Source organism: Mustela lutreola, chromosome 5 (assembly GCF_030435805.1).
Source record: "Mustela lutreola isolate mMusLut2 chromosome 5, mMusLut2.pri, whole genome shotgun sequence".
NCBI classification, from domain to species: Eukaryota; Metazoa; Chordata; class Mammalia; order Carnivora; family Mustelidae; genus Mustela; species Mustela lutreola.
The window spans coordinates 46203824-46225027 of NC_081294.1; the positions used below are offsets into that span (position 1 = coordinate 46203824).

At 39.8% G+C, this 21204-nt stretch overlaps 1 protein-coding gene across 6 annotated transcripts in view; it reads right to left on the reverse strand.

Moving 5' to 3' along the window:
• The window catches only part of GEMIN5 (gem nuclear organelle associated protein 5), a 42688-nt gene that overhangs the window by 17317 nt on the left and 4167 nt on the right, over positions 1 to 21204 (reverse strand). For 4 of the 6 annotated variants that reach the window (XM_059174126.1, XM_059174123.1, XM_059174121.1 and 1 more), the window contains exons 4-16: positions 20290 to 20441; positions 19959 to 20078; positions 18453 to 18585; positions 16946 to 17111; positions 15868 to 16080; positions 14534 to 14619; positions 11794 to 11876; positions 10544 to 10680; positions 7660 to 7733; positions 7015 to 7196; positions 4898 to 5037; positions 3518 to 3689; positions 84 to 311 (exon numbers count right to left, since the gene is read on the reverse strand). In XM_059174126.1, coding sequence (XP_059030109.1) covers positions 84 to 311; positions 3518 to 3689; positions 4898 to 5037; positions 7015 to 7196; positions 7660 to 7733; positions 10544 to 10680; positions 11794 to 11876; positions 14534 to 14619; positions 15868 to 16080; positions 16946 to 17111; positions 18453 to 18585; positions 19959 to 20078; positions 20290 to 20441 — 1886 coding nt within the window. The remainder of the gene's footprint in view (positions 1 to 83; positions 312 to 3517; positions 3690 to 4897; positions 5038 to 7014; positions 7197 to 7659; positions 7734 to 10543; positions 10681 to 11793; positions 11877 to 14533; positions 14620 to 15867; positions 16081 to 16945; positions 17112 to 18452; positions 18586 to 19958; positions 20079 to 20289; positions 20442 to 21204) is intronic. The other 2 variants (XM_059174125.1, XM_059174124.1) reach the window with 1 other exon arrangement.

The window sequence follows — 21204 nt, forward strand, 5'->3', positions numbered from 1 at the left end:
GAACTGAGTAAGGACCTGGCTTAGTTTGCTGGACATGCCTGCTACCTGCCAGAGTCTGGGAAACACAGGATTTGGCCACATACCCACTGAGGCAACACCACTGGGGAACTCTGGCTCCCGGGCTTCCTCTTCACCCTCCTGGTCTGACACGCCATTCTCAACAGGTCCTGAGCTCTCTCTGATGCTCTCGTCTTCATTTCCGTCGTATACTTCCTGCTTTACGGGGGCTCTCGAGGTAGGCTTTTTCTTCTTTTTGGGCTTTGGCTTAGGTTGAGAGAGCCTCTTTTTCTCTAATTCAATACTTTTCTTACCTAGAGGAATCACAATTAAGACAAGGACAGACTAAAATATATATTCTCCCATCCCAGTACTAACCAAGCCCAAGCCCGCCTAGCCTCCGAGATCAGAGGCGATTGGGTGCATTCAAGGTGAGATGGCCGTAGATAAAATCTATACTCTTGGTTAAAAGCCCTGTAGGAGATATCTCCAAAACTTCATCACTCTTCTTTTTGATAGTGTTCTCACCATTTCCCTTCCTTCCCAATAAATTTTTAGAGCTGTATTATCAACATGGTAACTAAACCCTTGCAGGATTTCATTAAATCATTAATATGATGCCCAATTATCCTTGAACACTTGTAGTATGTATTCTATACAGAGGGACATTCTCCTGCATTACTACAGCACAGCCATTACAATCAGGAAATTAACATCAATACATTACTACTGTCTACATACTGTATTCAAGTTCTGCCAAATGTACGGAGAATGTCTTTCATAGCAAAAGGAAACAATCCAGGATTACACAATGTTCTTGCTTGTTATGCCTCTCTAGTTTCCCTCAGCCTGAGACAGGCTTGTTTTCCTTTAACTTTCATGCCTTGAAACTTGTTCTGTAAAAATTACAGAACGGTTACTTTGTTGATTTCCCCGATTGCCAGATGTTTGTCATGATTAAATTTAGATTTTGCATTTTGGGCTGGCATACATAGGAGTGATGCTGTCAGTACAACATTGGAGGTAGCACAAAATTTGTTTGTCTCATTATTGGATTGTTTACTTTCACCACCTGGTTAAGGGGGTGTCTTGCAGGTTTCTTCTTGAAAAATCATTTTCCTTTGTAATTACTAAGTATTTGCATCCACTAGTTTTAGGATCCATTGATGTTTCTTTCTTTCTTTTTTTTTAAACTTATTTGACACACACACACACAATCACAAGTAGGCAGAGTGGCAGGCAAAGGGAGAGGGAGAAGCAGGCTCCCTGATGAGCAGAGAGCCTGACGCAGGGCTCTATCCCAGGACCCTGGGATCATGACCCAAGCCAAAGGCAGATGCTCAATTGACTGAGCCACCCAGGCACCCTCCATTGATGTTTCTGGAGCACAAACTGCTACTGTGATGACTGCTGAATGGTAATTTGCTGATTCCATCATTCATTCTACATTTATTAGTTGGCATTCTATTAGGAACAAGAGCTTTTGTTTCTCCCCATTTATTTAGACCTTCATTATTTTTTTCCCCTCAATATGGACTCATGGATTCCCATTTTGTTTTAATTGGTTATTACTTATTTTACTTCCTTTTTTTTTTTTTTTAAGATTTTATTCATTTGATAGAGACACAGCAAGAAAGGGAATACAATCAGAGGGAGTGGGAGAGGGAGAAGCAGGATCCCCACTGAGCAGGAAGCCTGTTGCGGGGCTCAATCCCAGGACCCTGGGATCATGACCTGAGCCAAAGGCAGATGATTAACAACTGAGCCACTCAGGCGCCCCTACTTATTTACTTTTTAAGTATTCTTTTTTTCTTTTTTTAAGATTTTGTTTCTCTGAGAGAGAGAGCACATGAACAGGAGGGAAGGGCAGAGGGAGAGGGAAAAGCAGGCTTCCCACTGAGCCGGAGCCTGATGACGCAAGGCTCCATCCGAGGACCCTGGGATCAGTACCCGAGGCAAAGGCAGATGCTCAACCGACTGAGCCACCCAAGGCGCCCCTACTTTCTAAGTTTTAAGCCCTTTATCCTTTGCTTTTTAAAAGTCATCTTTATTGCAGTATAGTTTAACATACTATACCCACTTTTTAATACTCTGGTGAGTTTTGACAGATGTATAATCATGTAACTCACCACCACAAATAAAATACGAAATATTTCTATTATCTCAAAACATTTCCTCCTGCCTTTTTGCAGTAAGATGCACTTTTCTGAGTCCCGGGCAGTCACTCATCTGCTATCACTATAGTTTCACCTGTTTTAGAATTTCGTATTATATATGATTGTATTTTCTACTATACATTAGAATTATACAGCATGTAGTCTTTTGTGCCCAGTGTCTTCTGCTCAGTGTAACATTTCTGAGGATTCATCCATATTGTTGTTTTTATCAGTAGTTACTTTCTTTTTATAGCTGAGTAGAATTCCACTCTAGGGATAGACCATAGTTTATTTACCAGCTGATGGACTTGTGGGTTGTGTTTAGTTTGTGGCGATTACATATAAAGCTGCTATAAGCATTCTTTTATTTATTTATTTGTTTTTAAAAAGATTTTGTTTATTTGACAGAGAGAGAAACAGCGAGAGAGGGAACACAAGCAGGGGAGTGGGAGACGGAGAAGCAGGCTTCCCACAGAGCAGAAAGCCCGATGTGGGGCTTGATCCCGGGATCCTGGGATCATGACCTGAGCCAGAGGCAGACGCTTAATGACTGAGCCACTCAGGAGCGCCTGCTATAAGCATTCTTTTATAAATTTTTAATATGGCTATATCTTTTTATTTACTTGGATCATTTTTACTCATATATTATTCTGTCTAGTTTTTTAAAAAAGATTTTATTTATCTATTTGACAGAGAGAGAGAGAGAACAATCAGGGGGAGCAGCAGAGAGAGAAGCAGGCTCCTTGCTGAGCAGGGAGCCCAATGTGGGGCTTGATCCCAGGACTCTGGGATCATGACCTGGGCCAGAGGCAGACACTTAACTGACTGAGCCACCCAGATGCCCTGCCCCTCTGTCTAGTTTTCTAGCTGTATATGGCAGGTGTGCAAGTTGGCACCTTGATCTTTGACTGCCAGAAATGGAATTCTTTTTCTCACTATTTTCAAGTTTAGACTGTCCCAGATTTGGTTAGTGGGAGCCCCTGCGAGCTGGCTTCTTTGTCCTCTTGATATATCTCAGTTTTTGAGCACTTCCTTCCTTTGTGGCACCAGATGATGTTTGAGGCCCATATCTTATTTTTTCCTTTCCCAACCTGGAATTAGGCATTTCTCTAAGAAGCTCTGGTTGGTCTCTTTTAACAGAAAATGATACATAGAAACCAAGATCTGGGGGTGCTAGGTATAACTCATTAGTATTTGTATGTTGTCCTCATGGCTGCATTCTTTGGTTAGGAAGGCAACCCATGCCATACTATCACTGCGACTCTACAGGAATGTCCTCTTTTCTTGACCTTGATCAGCTCAATTACTGAGGAAGGGAGAAAGGGAATTAGACAAGCATTTACAGGCTCCTGGTTCCGACTGACCTTGAGGAGGCCGGGAATGTTCTTGCATGGAAGTAAGCCATTTGTACACACAGAAGTCATCTGCCCCTGAGTAGATGCAGTCTGGGTCCAGTGGGGACCACGCCACACAAAGCAGTCGACCTCGATGTCCTCGGAAATTGCAAAGAGGCTCTTCTCGGAGAGTATCCCACACCTAAAACCCAAAGTCACACAATAGCATAGATAAATTCTGGTTAATCTATTACTTTGGGGGATTTAAGTTAAAAAAGATTTTTAAAAAATATGTATACTCTTATTTCCCCTTATGATTTATTATTTTCTCTTAGGAGTTCAAATTTTAGAAGTATTTTTTCTTGTAGAAGGCTTATGCACTCTGGGATATAGAGACATTCTTATGGAGATGATTCTGAATGGGCTTCTAATGGTGCCCTATGGATTTCACTGTACTAAATGAGCATTCTAAGTTTTTTGGGCTGGGGAACCTGATGTCATGAAGAGAATTTTTTTTTTAAGATTTTATTTATTTATTTGACAGAGAGAGAGATTGCAAGCAGATAGAGAGGCAGGCAGAGGGGGAAGCAGGCTCCCCGCAGAGCGGAGAGCCTGATGCAGGGCTCAATCCCAGGGCCCTGACACCATGACCTGAGCTGAAGGCTGAGGCTTAACCCACTGAGCAACCCAGGCACCCCTCATGAAGAGAATTTTAATTTAGAGCCTATACTTGCATGTGGAGGGCATGTGTATGATTCTGATTTCTCACAGGTGATTCTTTTGTCCCCATCTCTGTGAGATTATCAATTTCCTTATAGTTTCTTGAATTAGCCCATCTCCATTTTCACAGAGGGCAGCCCCTCCTGTTTCCTAGCTCTGTGCAAATAGCTTGGTTACAACTCAACACTGAGATGGACATCCATCAGAGGTTAGCTCTCCAGTTCCTCACGTTCTGGTTCTGGTATCTGAAAGTCCTACCTCATAGCTATGGCTTGGCATCTCATCTTTATTTTTTCCAGTTTGAAGATTTTTGACTCACCAGTTTATCACTAAAAACTGTTATTGATTTATAGCCCCCGTTTCTGTGTTTAAAAACAGAAGCAAGTACTTCTCACATCAATTTAGTCCATCATATGACAATAAGAATGAAATGTTAAAAAACAGTTCTTATCAATACTTTCCCTGTCATCTAAATAAAACAAAAATAAATACAAAACCCCAAAACCCAATCTTAGCCTGCCAAGGGCTCAGATACGTGGGATGAACTAAAATGCCTTCCAAAGCTCAGAATACCCCTTTCTGTAGAAAATAATGGCCAGGGAAGAAATGTACACAGCTGGGGGAAAAGAAGAAAGGGTTCCAGTTAGCGTATATAGTAAAAAACCTACAGAATCAAGGACACAATAGTACCTGAGCTGTACCATCGTAGGAAGCAGATACCAGCCTTCCATCATGATGTGGGCTCCACGCCACACTGGTAATCTTGGCTGTGTGCCCTGACAGGGTCCGGTAGGGCTCTGTAATGGTCACTGGAGTTTCAGGATTGCTCTCTAAGAGACAAGGGGAAGATGTCATTTCTACCAGCAACAACAAAAAGACACAGCGGAGTTAACATGGAGAGTCAAGATTTTGCCACATGCTTTCTAGACAACTTTCAGCAGGCAGTATTATTTATTGGTTAAGACAATGGGCACGTAAGCAGTGCTTCCCACATGGGTTTACCACAAGAAGCGTCAGATGTCATTCTATCTTTCTAAAAGCCACCAAAATGAAAATAGTATCTTTTGCATATAATATCAAGAAGGACGTGTCATCACTTTTATGGTGGCTGAAGATACATAATGTGAATTTAATCATATTTTCATACCAGGCTATCCCAGACTAAGGGAACATCTACAAAATAACAGGGCAGCATTAAAAAGATTAAAAAAGAAAAGGCTTAAAAAAAAAGAAAAGGCTTAGAGACTATTCTAGATATAAAGGACATTGCTGGATCAACTGACAAAACTAGAATATGAGGGATGACTGGGTGGTTCAGTGGGTTAAGCAGCTGCCTTTGGCTCAGATCATGATCTCAGCATCCTGGGATTGAGTCCCACATTGGCCTCTTTGCTCTGCAGGGAGCCTGCTTCTCCCTCTGCCTCTGCCTGCCACACTGCCTGCCTGTACTCTCTCTCTCTGACAAATAAATAAAATCTTAAAACAAAAAAACCCTAGAATATGGATGGTAGATTAAACTACTGTATACATATTGTTATATTAACTGAAGTTCATTATAGAATTGTAGATTATAAGGGAATATCCTTATTCTTACAAAATACACAAATATTAAGGGACATGGGGGCATGATGCACGCAACATCAACAGCTTGGAAAAAATATGTACTCAGGCACATACATACACAGAACCACGTGACTATGACAAAAGGTTAACAGTTATTGAACGTGTGAGAGGGTGTATGAGAGTTCTCTGTATTATTCTTGCATCTTTCCTCTAAGCCTGATAAAGTAATACTGGTTCTGGCCATTTTTTGGTCTTTTTCTGTTATTCAGTAGATATAGAATAAAAAACAAATGGAGATGTTAGTGTTAAAGTAGACAAAGATCTACATTGCTCTGAACAGTTAAGTTAATGCCCTCTGCCAAAGTGGATGCTTAATTTGGAATCCCATTAATATTAAGGACCAGGAAAAGCTATCTAATGTGTCTACTACTTATTGTTAGGAAAGTCTGTCTATACTTTAACAGTTTTTCCATATTGCTTTTAACTTGAGGGAACCAACTAGAATTGGTTTTTTTTTTTTTTGGTGGTTGTTGTTACAGATAAGGATTTTCAGAAAACTATGGAAAATTCTAGAGAAAATAAAAATGTCAACTATGTTCCCTATGGCTGACAGCATACACTTGGCAGTATTCTAGAAACAGTGTAGTGTTAGATTATAATTTCGTCATATTAGGAAATTAGGAAAAAAGTAATCTCACTGCTTCCATGTTTTAAAAAGCGGCTCTTAAAAAAAAAAAAAAAAATAAAAAGCGGCTCTTTTAACCATGAACGCAGACTCTCACCAACCCAAGATCATGACCTGAGCCAAAACCAAGAATCTGAAGTATAACCAACCGACTGAGCCACCCAGGCACCGGTCTTATTTTAATGAAGAAGAATATGTTACTTTTGTTTTGTTTTTTAAAGATTTTGTTTATTTAATTTGAGAGAAAGTGAGATAGAGCACACGCAGGGTGAGAGGCAGGCAGACGGAGAGAGAAAAGCAGGCTCTCCCCTGAGAAGGGAGCCCAATGCAGGACTTGATCCCTGGACCCCGGGATCATGACCTGAGCCAAAGGGAGACGCATAACAGACTGAACCACCAGGCGCACCAAGAATATGTTACTTTTGAAAGCAGAAAAAAAAACAACAATAATAACATTTTAATACCGAAAAGCAAGTAAAACAAAACAAAACAAAAAAACTTAGAATGCAAAGTAGCTGGAGTGTAAAGAGTGCAAAGCAGTGTAAGAAACCAAAGGTACCTATGACAGTCTTTAGGTTGTGCACATAAATGATGGCATTGTTGGACCCAGAGGCCATCAGGTAGCTCAGCTCCGGCTGACTGCCATGCTCATGATGCCAGCTGATGGTGTTCACAAGCTTGTGATGCTGCTGGATGGTGCATATCAGTTTCAGGTTCGGAACCTGAAATATTTCTATTGATCTGGAATAGCGAACACATGAGAAGAAAGACGGATGCTCAAATTACAGTCTAATGCAAACAGGTATCTCCCTCATTCCATCACTCAAATAAAGGTGAAATGGAATAGGGTAACCCTATCTATCACTGCAAAGTTCTCTTACAGAGAACTAGAAACAAAAGGTTGTTCTTTCAACAAGTATATTCAGCTTTAAGAAAATCCCAACAATCTCTGTAAAGTTGTGTTTCTCAGCCTTTTGTGACAAATGGTGCTATGGAAAAGCTAAAATAGAATGAATGAATCAATGGCTAAATTAGGACTATTTGCTATTATCAACATCAGAAAGAGCACAGTGAGGTCTAAAAAGCATTTCTGCCCAGGCTTACATTAAAAAAAATGAAGATTTAGACAGTCCAGTGCAGTAGATGAGCATTTTGTGAAGCATAAAATAATTTTTTTTTTTTAAATAAAGAAACAAACACATACCCGTCTTCATTGCCAAGAGCCATGATTTTGCCATCTGCTTTCCAGCTGATCTCTGTGTGTACAGGCAATTTGTACTAGAAAGCAAAACAAACCGATCTTGACTAAAAGCACTGTTCTTCTCTCTGCATATCTTACAAATCAATGATGACAGCATGAGAAAAAAAATCCCTGGAGTTAAAAATGTTCTAATTATGCAACCTGTAAATAACCTACATAGAGTTACCACAAGTGTTACTAAAAGCAAGCATTCTAATTGTAATTTGCTTAATTGGGACAAAAAAGAGGTCAGTAAATATTAAAGTTTACAGTATCTAACCTTCATTAAATGTACTTCATTTACATTACATTTGAACTTCATTAAAATGATTTTTATGCCACAGAAGAGAAGGTAACATGTCCATTGGCTTGGTAACATGGGGGTCATGTCTCCTTAACAAAAGGTTTTGTTTCTTTTCCTTCTACATTTAACAAAAGGATTTCTGTTTCTTTTCCTTCTACATTTTTTTTTTCTCCCAACTGTTGGTGTTTCACCAAGGGACACCCTCTTGTCTTCTTATCTCTTTAGACCATTTCATATATGCCCACAGCTTCTTCAGCTACCATTCATCTGAAGGAATTCCAAATTTCTTTCTTTTTAAAAGAGAGAGAGAAAATAAGTGAGCTCTCAAGCATTTGGGGAGGCAGAGGGGAGGGAAAGAGAGAATCCCATGCAGGCTCCACACCCAGCATGAAGCCAGATGCAGGGCTCAATCTCATCACTTCGAGATCATTACCTGAGCCAAAATCAAGAGTTGGATGCTTAACCGACTGAGCCACCCAGGTGCCCCAGGAATTCCAAATTTCTAACGCCAGCCTAAACTACTTGTATGAAGTCTTTTTTTTTTTAAGATTTTACTTATTTATTTGACAGAGAGATATTACGAGTAGGCAGAGAGGCAGGCAGAGAGACAGAGAAGCAGGCTCCCAGCCGAGCAGAAAGCCTGATGCAGGGCTCGATCCCAGGACCCTGAGATCATGACCTGAGCTGGAGGCAGAGGCTCAACCCACTGAGCCACCCAGGTGCCCTGTATGAAGTCTTTTTTTAAGCTTTCATTTTTAGGTAATCTTTATACCCAACATGGGGCTTGAAACCACAACCCTGAGATCAAGAGGCACGTGCTCTGGGGGGTGCCTGGGTGGCTCAGTTGGTTAAGCGTCTACCTTTGGCTCAGTTCATGATCCTGGTGTCTTGGGACCAAGTCCCTGGCTCAGCGGGGAGTTTGCCTCTCCCTGCTTGTGTTTTGTACTTATTTATATTAATAATTTAATAGTTAATTAAATTATTATTATTATTATTTTAAAAGACTATTTTCTCAAAGAAAAAATAAATCTTGAAAAAAAAAAAAAAAGAAAAGAAAAGATAAGTCTTGGAAAAAAATAAAGTCACATGCTCCACTGACTGAGCCAGCCAGGTGCCCCTCCTTGCATGAAATTCTGATGCACATATTCAACCACAAAACTAAAAGCTCTTTCAGAACAGAAATTTTATCTCTTTTATTCACTGCTGAATGTTAATACTGAGATAATATTTAATAAAAGAATACAGTTGATAAAAATCAGTTTGATTAAATGTTATTTTTGTGGGCGCCTGGGTGGCTCAGTGGGTTAAGCCGCTGCCTTTGGCTCAGGTCATGATTTCAGGGTCCTGGGATCGAGTCCCACATCAGGCTCTCTGCTCAGCAGGGAGCCTGCTTCCCTTCCTCTCTCTGCCTGCCTCTCTGCCTACTTGTGATCTCTCTCTCTGTCAAATAAATAAATAAAATCTTTAAAAAAAAAAAATGTTATTTTTGTTGTTCAAAAATTCAAAAATAGGGGCCCCTGGGTGGCTCAGTGGGTTAAAGCCTCTGCCTTCAGCTCAGGTCATGATCCCAGGGTCCTGGGATCGAGCCCCGCATTGGGCTCTCTGCTTGGCGGGGAGCCTGCTTCCTCCTCTCTCTCTGTCTGCCTCTCTGCCTACTTGTGATCTGTCTGTCAAATGAATAAATAAAAGCTTAAAAAAATTAAAAAATAATGAGTGCCAATAAAAATGCTCATTTGGGGTGCCTGGGTGGCTCAGTGGGTTGAAGCCTCTGCCTTTGGCTCAGGTCATGATCCCAGGGTTCTGAGATTGAGCCCCACATCGGGGCTCTCTGCTCAGCAGGGAGCCTGCTTCCCCTCCTCTCTCTCTGCCTGCCTCTCTGCCTATTTGTGATCTCTGTCTGTCAAATAAATAAATAAAATCTTTAAAAAAAAAATGCTCATTTGCAGGAGTAAGGAACTTTCAACATTTACGGTTTCCCTTCAAAAGACAGTTCTGGCATAGATAAATTGATAAAATGGGAAGGCAAAAGTGATTAAAAAAATGATTAAAAAATGATTTGGGTCTCTGGGTCAAGGATATAAGGGAACTATGTGTATTATTCTTGTGTAAATTCTGTAATTATTTCACCAAAAAATTAAAAATAAAATGGTTATTCTGTCTTGAGCAAAGTACTTTGCAGCCACAGTTGGGTCACCATATTAATTTTTACCAAACTCTCACTATGTTCCTCCTAGTGGAGGACTAGTGTCTGGCCTGAAAAGGATGCTGGCCAGAAAAGATCTGAATATTTATCATCTATCACTATGGCAACTGAGACAAAACTTTTATTTGTATGTACGTGTGTGTGTGGTTTAGTTCCTTGGTTTACTCCGGGATTAAGATTTCTACATTATGTATTATATATCACAAATTCACTAATGCTTTTAGGAACATCTAAGAAATCTGTTAGCATAATGGATATCTCTAATAACGGCATTCTTATGCAAGATGGGAAAGCAAGAATATGTAGAGATTCAGAGAAGACTTTAGACCACAAGAACTCACTTTGATTGAATTGGTGTCCCTGATGAGTTTGTTGATATCATAGGCCTCTCCACCAAGCTTCCAGGGGTTATGCTGTAAGACAATCCCTTCCCCTCCACAGCTGTATAAAGTGAGGGAAGGTCTGTCTCCTTCTCCTCCTATAGAAGATAAGAAAGTTTATTAGTTTCACATTTCATCAGCTTAACTCTTTGTTGCTATACTGTTGCATACTATGAGTTGTTTTAAAAGAATTTTGTTAACACATTGGAATAAATTCACTGTTCCTTGCATATGAACACAGTTATTGGGAGAAATAAAAACAATTACTAATTCTGCAGTAATATTTATAATACAGCATATTTGTTTTAGCCATTCTTCTCCTATTCAAATAGTATGGGTATTAAAGCTGGGATAAAAAAAACATGTTCGCAATGTTTATGAGAATCTGTTTTCCTTTCCTTTCAGAAATGAGTCCTCCATTCTATGCACATTTAAACATACGGGTTTCCTATGACTAACTATAAGGGGCTGTCCTCAAAGCAATGGTTTAGTATTCTAGCAATCCTCTTGCTGACTTTTAAGAAGCAAACAGTGGTTCTTGTGGGTTTCTTTAAGGACAAATTTTATTTTCACCGCTGCTAGAACTATGCCTGGCACCAAATCAAGGATCCACTAAAACAGTTGTTGATTGAATGAAGGAATGACCTCCAACTGCAATGCTGCTTGGGTTCTGATGATTTACATTATTTTCTCTGTGTACTGCCATTACTTATGGATATCACTTTAGGGGTAATAAAGATAAGGCTGAGAAGCAAGAAGAAGTAAAGGATCAGATTACAGTGATGCCAAAGAGATCATTTGAGGAATTCTGTGTGCTTTAACTGTAGGTGAAAACAGATTATCAGTACTCCATTTCTATACTCAAATGTGTAATTCTGATAAAATTAAAAAGAAATAGCAAATTTTAGTGAGAAAGCATTAGACTGGGGACCAGAAGCCAGCATGAGGGAACTACATGCACCATGAAAAAAAAAATTCAGCTTGAAGAGACCAAATGATGCTTTCGAGTTTGGGGATTCTTATTATGGGTGAATGGATTCTAACTTATTACCTGCTGTGACTACCCTTATGGATCCTTGGGGAGACATAGCAGTCTGTCTAAGCAGTCACTGTACTAGAATATTTATGACTTTTTAGCTTGAGTATCTTACAATTAAACTGAAAGAAAGAGAATGCACTCATGTTTGCTAGAGAATGGCTCAGGTACTTACCGAGCGAAATGGGGGGTAGTGGTGGCCCCCAGGCTAAAGTGTACACAGTCTTCTTATGATATGTGCTAGAAATCTGTGGAGGTCTGTGGGGGAAGGGGATGACAAACAGAAATTTAAACAGAAGGCACAGTGGAAAACAGAGTCACCTTTTTCTAAAACGTTCCTACTTACTAGTTGCTGATACTAGAGAAAAACAATTTAACAGTATCCTTCTCTAAATAGTTGATTTTGGAGAAGCCAACCCTTAAATAACATACCATGGAATGGTATCTGCCACCAAAATGATTAAGTCCCAAAAGTACTTTACGCAGAAAAATAGGTTATCCCTCCCCGCTACCCCCTCTCCCCACTGTGGGACCAGTTTGGGGTTTTTTTCCCCCTCTCCCCCCAGCCGTCCACTTCACTTAAATGTCATATATTCTAATGTTACTGTAGTTACAAGTATGGTCAAGGTTATGACAACTAGAGAAAAACAGAACAAGACAGAAAATGTGAACTGTTCAACCCAGAACCAAGGTTACTGCTAAGTGTCTGCTATCATCATACAGATGGACCCACCTAACTTTCAAGTAAAAGATCAGAAGTCATTTTAGACTTACCCTGTCATTAACATCACATTCTTAAACTAAGGCAAGATTTTAGAAAAGTCTGATTTCAAAGTTTTTGACTGAAGACATCTTGCTCTTGAGGGTCATGTGGAAGGCTGGGGTGGTTAAAGACACATGAAGTGTCAGTAAAGGGTGGTATGGCTGTTACCTTCACCATAAACCGTGTTCTCTGTATGAAGTGTGAATTCCTGGGATCCAGAACCTACGACCAAACTAGCTGTTGTCTTATTTACTTCCACATTTCTGACACATGCAGCATCATCATTCTGGACAATAAACCCCAATTTCTTTGGGCTCAAAGAAATAGAACAAGTGATTCTGGCTGAATACTCCCTAACAGCATATCTACAGCAGCACTCTTCCTCCTACTATACACCCTTCCTGTGTGTGTTTGGACATTCAGCTCGTAATAACCAGAAGATATTAATTTAATAGAATTAGTCAACAATTTTGTGAAGACACAGAGCTATTTAAATTGAAATCTGGTTTTATTTTCTTCAGTGTCCCTTTGAGATAGTATATTATTATTTTTTGCGAATTAAAAAATGGAGTTAACTGCAGAACAGAAAATGCAATAACTGACTGCATATAGGTTTATGTATGTACTTAAAAAAATTGCATATAAAAAAGGTTGCCTCTGCAGTGCAGTTAATAATTCCTACTTAGAAATGAATGATCTAGAATAGAGATTGGCAAACTTAGACTGAAAAGGGCCAGCCAGTACCCATCTCCTCTCACTGTGCTCTGGTGCTATGAAAGCAGCCTCCGATAAGGTGTAAACAAATGAGTGTGGCTGGGTTCTGATAACGCTTTATCTGCGGACATTGAAATCTGAATTCTGTGTAATTTTCATGTCATGAAATAGTAGTCATTTGGTTTTTTCCCCCAATAATTTAAAAAGGTAGAACCATTCTTAAGTCATGAGCTGTGGCTCTCCAATCCCTGGTTTAGAACAGTGCTGTTCAATAAGCACTGGGCCTTGTGCACCCGAAATGTGGCTCAGGAGAAACAAGGAACGTAAATGCTAATTTGATTTAATTTTAATTATTTTAACTAAAAATAGCATTTGGGGGCTACCAAAATGAACAGCGTAGGTCTGGAATCTAATCAAGCATCTAGGATAGCTGTGTGTTAACAGACTCATAGAGTGAGCCATACAGATGAGCCACATATGCAGCTTAAAGCTTTCTTATAGCCACATTCAAAGAAGCAGAAGAAATAGGTGAAATTAAATTTCAATAGTATATTTTATCTAGCTCAATATACAAAAGTATTATCTTTTAAAATATCAAAATAAAATAATTATTGAGATATTTTACATTTTAGAGGAGGGGGGAGGCTGTCTTTGAATTCGAGTGTATTTATACTTACAGCACAGCCCAATAGTCACCTGTGGCTAAAAAGACTACTGGAATGGACAATGAAGCTCTAGATATAACTTCCAGCTTGCAGGGAATATGGGGAATACTGAAATGAGTTAGAAATCCCCACAAAGAAATAACTAGGTAAGCCCAAAATGTAGAATATTTTCACCACAAACTTATCTGGTATCTTCAAACTGAAAAGGCAATGTTATGGAAAGAAGTGGGGGGTGCTCTTTTAGAGTAAGAGAGACTAAAGAGACATAACAAAATGCAATGGGTTGAACCCTAATTGAAATGAATTTGAAAAAAAAAAATAGCTAGGAAAATCATTTTTGGCTCAACTGAAGAAAAGTGCATATGGACTGGATATTAGATCATATTATGGAATTACTATTAATTTTAAGTGTGCAAAGATAAGGCAAGTATGGCAAAATGTTAACCAATGGTGAGTCTAGGTGGAAGGCACAAAGCTGTTCTTTGTACTAGGCTTTCGGTGTTCATGGACACCTGAAAGCTTCTGTAAGAAAAGCTGAAGGAGAGCAAAAGCAAATGATTTATTTTCGTGGTAACCACAGGTCCGAAAGCCTGAATCACTATCACCTGAAAAAAAATTTAAAAAATATAAATCCAAGTTGTAAGCATCAAGTCTCACAGCCAGGATCTTAAAGATGTTTCCCAGGCCAATTCTGATGTACATCCAGGTTTATGCATCAAAATTAACTCCATCAATGACATTATGGTCAGTGGGTCAAACACTCTATTTCTTACTTGTTGGAGTAGGTGTCATACAATCCCACTTTCCCGTCATCAGTCCCAAAAGCTAAGCAGCCTTCCTTGGCTGGGTGCCAGCACAGCTACAAAACACAGGAGGAGAGGGGCAAAACTGTCAAGGGAACCATTGGGTTATCCTTTGAGTATTCAAATGCACAACTTTCTTGCTCTTGGTATCTTCTAATTTTAAAAGTAACAAATTCTCATTATTTAAAAGAAGCAAAGCAATAAAGCAAAGTAAAAGTCACTGGTAAGTCCACCATCTGAAACATCCCATTGCCAATTTTGTATCTTTCCCGGTTTTTTTTTTTTTTTGGTGAATAAAGTTAAATATATACAGTTGAAAAAAAACAAAAATAGGCTCAAACATTTAAATGATGTGCATGATCACTGTTGAGTGGGGAGAAAAGATTCCATAATACTTTAGAAAATAGGATTCTATTCATATAATCTGCAACAGTGGTTCTCTGCTTTATACTAGTGGGAGAATAGGGACGCCTGGGTGGCTCAGTCGGTTAAGTGGCTGTCTTCAGCTCAGATCATGATCCCAGTGTCCTGGGATTGAGTCCCACATCAGGCTCCCTGCTCAGCGGGAAGCTTGTTTCTCCCTCTGCCTGCCACTCAGCCTGCCTGTACTCTCTCTGTCTCTCTGACAAATAAATAAATAAAATCTTTTAAAAAAAAGGTGGGAGAATAGAGTGGAGGGTAGGATGATTTTTTGCGATCTACACTTCTATACCGTTTGGTTTTCTTTTTTTCTGTTGTTATTATTTTATTATTTTTTTAAAGATTTATTTGTTTGAGAGAGAGAGAATCTCAAGCAGATTCAGTACTGAACACTGAGTGCCTGCATGGGGCTGGATCTCAGGACACTGAGATCCCAACCTGAGCTGAAACCAAGAGTCAGACACTTAACCAACTATGCCACCTAGGAGTCCCTGTTATTATTTTTTTATTGAAGTATAGTTGACATACAATGTTATAATTAGCTTCAGGTGTACAACATAGTGATTTGACAATTCTGAATGGTTTTCCTTTTAACCAAACATTTATTGCTTTTAGACTAAATAGAGAAAACAAAAAACATATATAGTTGTATAATCTGCAATTAATGTTTTATAATTTTCACTTTCCATGAATCATCAACACCTTTCCACATCAAAGAAGGAGCCACATTAACATTTTTAATAGTTTGACACCATTGAATATGTTTTGTATTATAACTTAAATATATCTTCTATGAATGCACATCCAGATCATTTTTAATTTCTTACTACAAGAATTACTTATTCGAAAAAAGTTCAGAGCAAGCTCAAAGAAATCACCCTTACCGCTGTAACCTTGGACTTGACACCCTGCCAAAAATTTTTCACATCGTAGTTGTTCTTGATGGACAGTGTATTCCATACACGGATCATGCCATCCCCAACGCCTATGGCCAAACAGCCCATGTCCACAGGAGAGAAAGCTAGTTTATAGGCAAACCCACCGAGGGAAGGTAGGGTCCAGCAGCACTCAAGGGTGGCCATGTCCCAACATTTTACCTGAAAAGATCAAGAGTTAGGGTCTAAATATAAAAAAAGATCAGAGAAATTGGAAAAAGACTTAACATCTCAAATTGGATGGACTCCAAGAATGGGTAAGAATAATGTAATTTAACTATTCCAGTAGGTAGTAGAAAAAGTACCTCTTAGATTAAAAAAAGAGGAATAAATTGTAGAGCTCAAAGGGACCTTAGAATACATTTATTCCCAGTGATGTCAAGTGAATTTAGGGTCACACAATGAATAAACCAGACCCAGGGCTCCCATATCCCAGAATCCACTGGCGTTTCCATTCTACGGTATTATAGTATTGGTAATTGCCTCATTTGGCGAACCCTAACTAAAAATGAAGGTGGCCTCAGGACACTGGAAAATGACTAGAGCTATCTCAAAAAAACAAAATATCTTATACCCAGGGGAATGGAAAGTGCTACGTATTTAATCTTCACTTATTGAACAGAGGGGATTGGGAGAAAACTGTGTGTCAAATAAGGCTAGCATAACTGCAAAACAATTAAGCCAGTTCTCTCTTGGAGATTTCACGAAGAGCAGATATTTCTCTACCTAAACTATAGACAAAGATATTTTAAAGCCAGAGCTTGATGATCTCACACATCCTTCCCTGGGCACGTGTACAATTCTTTATCCTACCTGCTTTAACAAAAAGGCATTTTGGTGGTTCCTCACCTTTCCCCAAACTTTTGCAGTTGACATAGTTAGCGGTGAGCACTAACAGTAACTCTGATTGGTTCGAGGGTCTAAGGTAGGGCATGAGAACTGATGGATGGTTTGAAAAGCCCTCTAATCCCATCCAAGTCATAAATCACTGCTCTACAATACTGAATGCAAAATAAGCAGTTCTTACGTCTCTGTCCATTGATGTAGAAAGCAGCAGCTGTTTGTCATCCTCAGTTTGTAAAGGGCATAAGTTAAATACAATTCTTGAATGATTCTGCCCTTCTGATGAAGCACTAAAGAGGGTATATTTCCGTCTCCAAGACTGAGTGAGATCCCACAGTAACAACTCGCCTCTGTGAAGGAAAAACAAGCATGAGTTCTCTTTCATAAATTATCTGAAAACAAGTGATTTAGGGACAGGGCGTAGGGGCCCTCTGTTGCAAAATGATCTGCTAACTGTTCTTTTAAGGAGAAGAAACTGCAGGGGCGCCTGGGTGGCTCAGTGGGTTAAAGCCTCTGCCTTCGGCTCAGGTCATGATCCCAGGGTCCTGGGATCAAGCCCCACATCGGGCTCTCTGCTCCGCGGGGAGCCTGCTTCCTCCTCTCTCTCACTCTCTGCCTGCCTCTCTGCCTACTTGTGATCTCTGTCTGTCAAATAAATAAATAAAATCTTTAAAAAAAAAAAAAGGGAGAAGAAACTGCATATCCTGAAATATGCACAAAATAGCTCAGAAAGAACCCACGCAAGACAAAGAGCCACTGACCATGGAGAAGGGACTCTAGCCACTTGAGAAGACTGAGGTAGGAATAGTAAGTAATTCCCTATGTTCTTTCTGAAAGATACGAATGTACTGTATTACCTTTGCAGCAGACTTTCCTAACAGCTTTAATTGTAAAATGCCATCATAATTTACACAGCCCTGGAGCTTTAAGACATACTCTCTCTTTTGGGGGGCAGTGTGGGAGAGTAGGGCCAAGACCAACATTTTTTGGGTGGGGGGAGGATTTTTTTTTTTTTTAAAGATTTTATTTATTTATTTGACACAGAGAGAGAGATCACAAGTAGGCAGAGAGGCAGGCAGAGAGAGAGAGAGGGAAGCAGGCTCCCTGCTGAGCAGAGAGCCCAATCCGGGGCTCGATCCAAGGACCCTGAGATCATGACCTGAGCTGAAGGCAGAGGCTTAATCCACTGAGCCACCCAGGTGCCCCGGGGGAAGGATTTTTATATGCTTTAACTCATTTCATTTAAAAGCAGGGCCCTTCCTTGTCTGCGGCTAGAAGCCAGTACCCAATACGTTTTGTTCAGTAAATGGCTTATAATCACCCTAAGAGACAGGAAATCCTGTACGCTCCCTCTTTTTCATATGAAGCAATTGAAGCTCAGAGTAAAGGGTCATGCTCATGAACACATAGAAGATAAGAGACTGATTCTGAAATGTAGTTCTGCCTGGCTTCAGAGTTCATGCTCTGAACCACCAGGCTATGCTTACTGGATTTTCTTTCTCAGCACTGTTATTAAAGAAGGCATAGGAATTTGTATCATGGTTTTTCTATTACAAATGGCCCATGGTAATAAAAGACTTAACTATTGCTTTTTCCGTCTTGTCTAGAAAGAGAAGCGAGAAGCCTACAAATTCCTCAAGCTAGAGTGGAAAATAAAGTATGTCAGAGAGTGTGACCAAAAAAACACTTACCCAAAACAGCTGGATACCAGCTGTGTTGGTTGGTCCTTAGGCCAGTGGAGTGTCAACCAAAGGCGTTCTTTAACAGTCGGGTCTATACCCCCTCCTCTTCTCTTCAGAAAGGGCAATTTCAAAATCATCACCCCTGCAGATTAAAAGAAGGTCAGAGGGTGCTCAAAACAGTGAAACAACGTAAGTCCCCAGCAGTTCACAACATAGTTTGTGGTTTAAAAGTCTGTTAGCTTGGTTACTTAGAATTCAGACCTCATTTGCTCATGGAAATGTTATACAGGGTTTTAATACAGTCTAATTTAAGTGAGACAAGCTTTCACAGGCTGTTCTGGCAACCTAAGCACATTAAGAATATTGTCTGTCTGGGAAAATGAGGTTTCAACTGAACTGTGAACCCAGGGGGTAACACAACTCCAGATTCTCCAAAGTTGGCAGGACCGAGAGTGGGATTCCTTCTTCTAGTTGGCAAGAAAGCCAACAAAAGGGGCAAATATGGCGGTCAACGTGGGAAGTCCCTCCACCCCCAACAGGCTACTCACCAGTGGTCCTTAATCTCTATTATATATCAGAACGACTCACTGGTGGAGCCTCTAAAAATATATATGTGAGGGCCCAACTCCTAGAGATTCTGATTCAGTAGATCTGAGGTGGGGTCCAGGCACCCACATTTTCCAAAAACTCTCCAGGTGATTTTGCTGCATGACTAGAATCAAAAACTGTTGTATCAAGATTTCCATAGGCTTAGAGGCCCTTCTGGAGGGATTCCTGGCCTAATGTTGTCCCCCACTTGGGAGGATCAGCCATAGTATGCCCAAAAGCAGCCCACAATTCTTTAAAAAATTCTGTTTTCCAGAATTACACTATTCGTTACCACTGACTAAGCTATAACTATGTGCCAGTACTGTGTTTTTTGCTTTATATGCATTAGTGCACTTGGCTAATGATGATAAAACCTTCATGGTTTTTAAATAAAGTGGAGAAAGAAGACTGCTATAAAGAGAAAGGCTCGATTTTCACTATAAAGGTCAAGACCACTCTGCCTGGAGTCCCTCTCAATTTGTAAATTAAAGGTGAAAGTTTTGTTCAAAGAGAGAAGCTTGGGAAACTGAAGGACTGAAGGTCCCTGTAGTTTGGATAAACTAAGCTTTAACATTTAAACATGCGCTTTTACACTGGGTATAGATTATTTATCCTGCATTTGTGCACTAAAACCTCTAGCTCTTTTCCATTTCTCTGATCCAGACCATGCTAAGTTGGAATATTCCTTTCCTTATAACGGATATCTTGCCTTCTCTGCAGTGCCCCTTCTAGGAATGCATCAGAAACCCTCATCTCCAAAACCAAAGTCAGACTGGGAGGAGCAACTTTCTGGATAGAAAAGTAAAGAACTGCCTTCTTGCAGGTGATGACACACCCTTAGGATAACAAGACACAGTAAAAAAAGTTTCTACTTCTACCAACCACTGTAGGTTATATCACAAAAGAAATCTCAAACATCAGTCTTACCTCGGCCTCTAGAGCAGCTCCAGATTCGAATGGTCTGATCTTTGCTTCCAGTGGCTAAGTAGCAGCCTTTTGTTACTGGAGTTTGTTCTATAACTTTACCGTTGGGAATTTCAGGTTCTTCTAGGGTAGAGATGGTCATTTTGTTTTTAATTTGTATGAAACATGAACTTGTCAAAGAAAAACTAGTTTGCAAGGTTGCTGAAACTTAGCTATTATGTCGATAGATCTGATCTGTAAAACCTGAAGTTTTAAATATAATTCAAATGATACAGTTTAACCCACATTGTTCTTTAAGTCTGAGGAGTACTTGACCCTCTTAAATCATCTCTACCTGAATTTTCCTCCTGATTTATGGATAAACAGTCTTCACCAGGCAGGGGACACCAGGCTATGGAGTGGATCTCATCATCATGGCCTCGAAGCCTGTGAATAACTTCTCCTTTCTTACTGATGTCAATTATAACCACTATGCCATCCTTGTAGCTAAAAAACAAGAGTTAGAAACATTGAAAAATGAAGACAGAACAGTAAACATTTTGGATTAGGAGCTATCACTGTGCACTTCTAAAAGGTAAGTGTATTTGGGTGAGGTAGAAGGGAAAAAAGCAAGAAATAATCTTGTTTTGTCCTTCTTCCAAAATGTTCATTTTCTGTTTTCTGGTGTGGTTCTAACACATGGATCTCCCTGCCCTTCCAATCAAACTCTTGGCACTAAGTAATAATGTATACATTGCCTGGCATACAGTTCAAAGTGTTCGAAGGGACCTCCCGGAATGGTTATTTGTGGCGCCCAGCAAGCCCTCTGACTAGAGATAAATTTGTCCTAACACATTTACACCTCTCTCCCTGCCTTCCCCCCCACCTTTTTTTTTTTTTAACAAGTGATCTTATTTCTCTAACTATGAACTTAACAAAAGCTGTAGTACTGTAGCTTCTAAATCTGGATATTCCAAGGCTATCTTTTTTTTAAAATTCAGAGGACACTGAGAAATTTGAATAGCTTTTTAAACAAAAAAGACGAAGTACACATAAAGTAGTCCAACAACCCGCTTAAGGAAAAAAAAACCCTCCAATCACCCTGTGGTTGAAGTCCTTTGTACACCCCACTCCCACCCCAATCAAACCTTGCTTCCTCTCTTCTCCAGAGGTAAACTGGAGAATTTGTTTATTTGTGAAAATTTGTGAATTTTCTGTTCTGTCATTCCTAGCCTTTCTTTGTCTGCATTCCCAAAGATGATGGAAAATG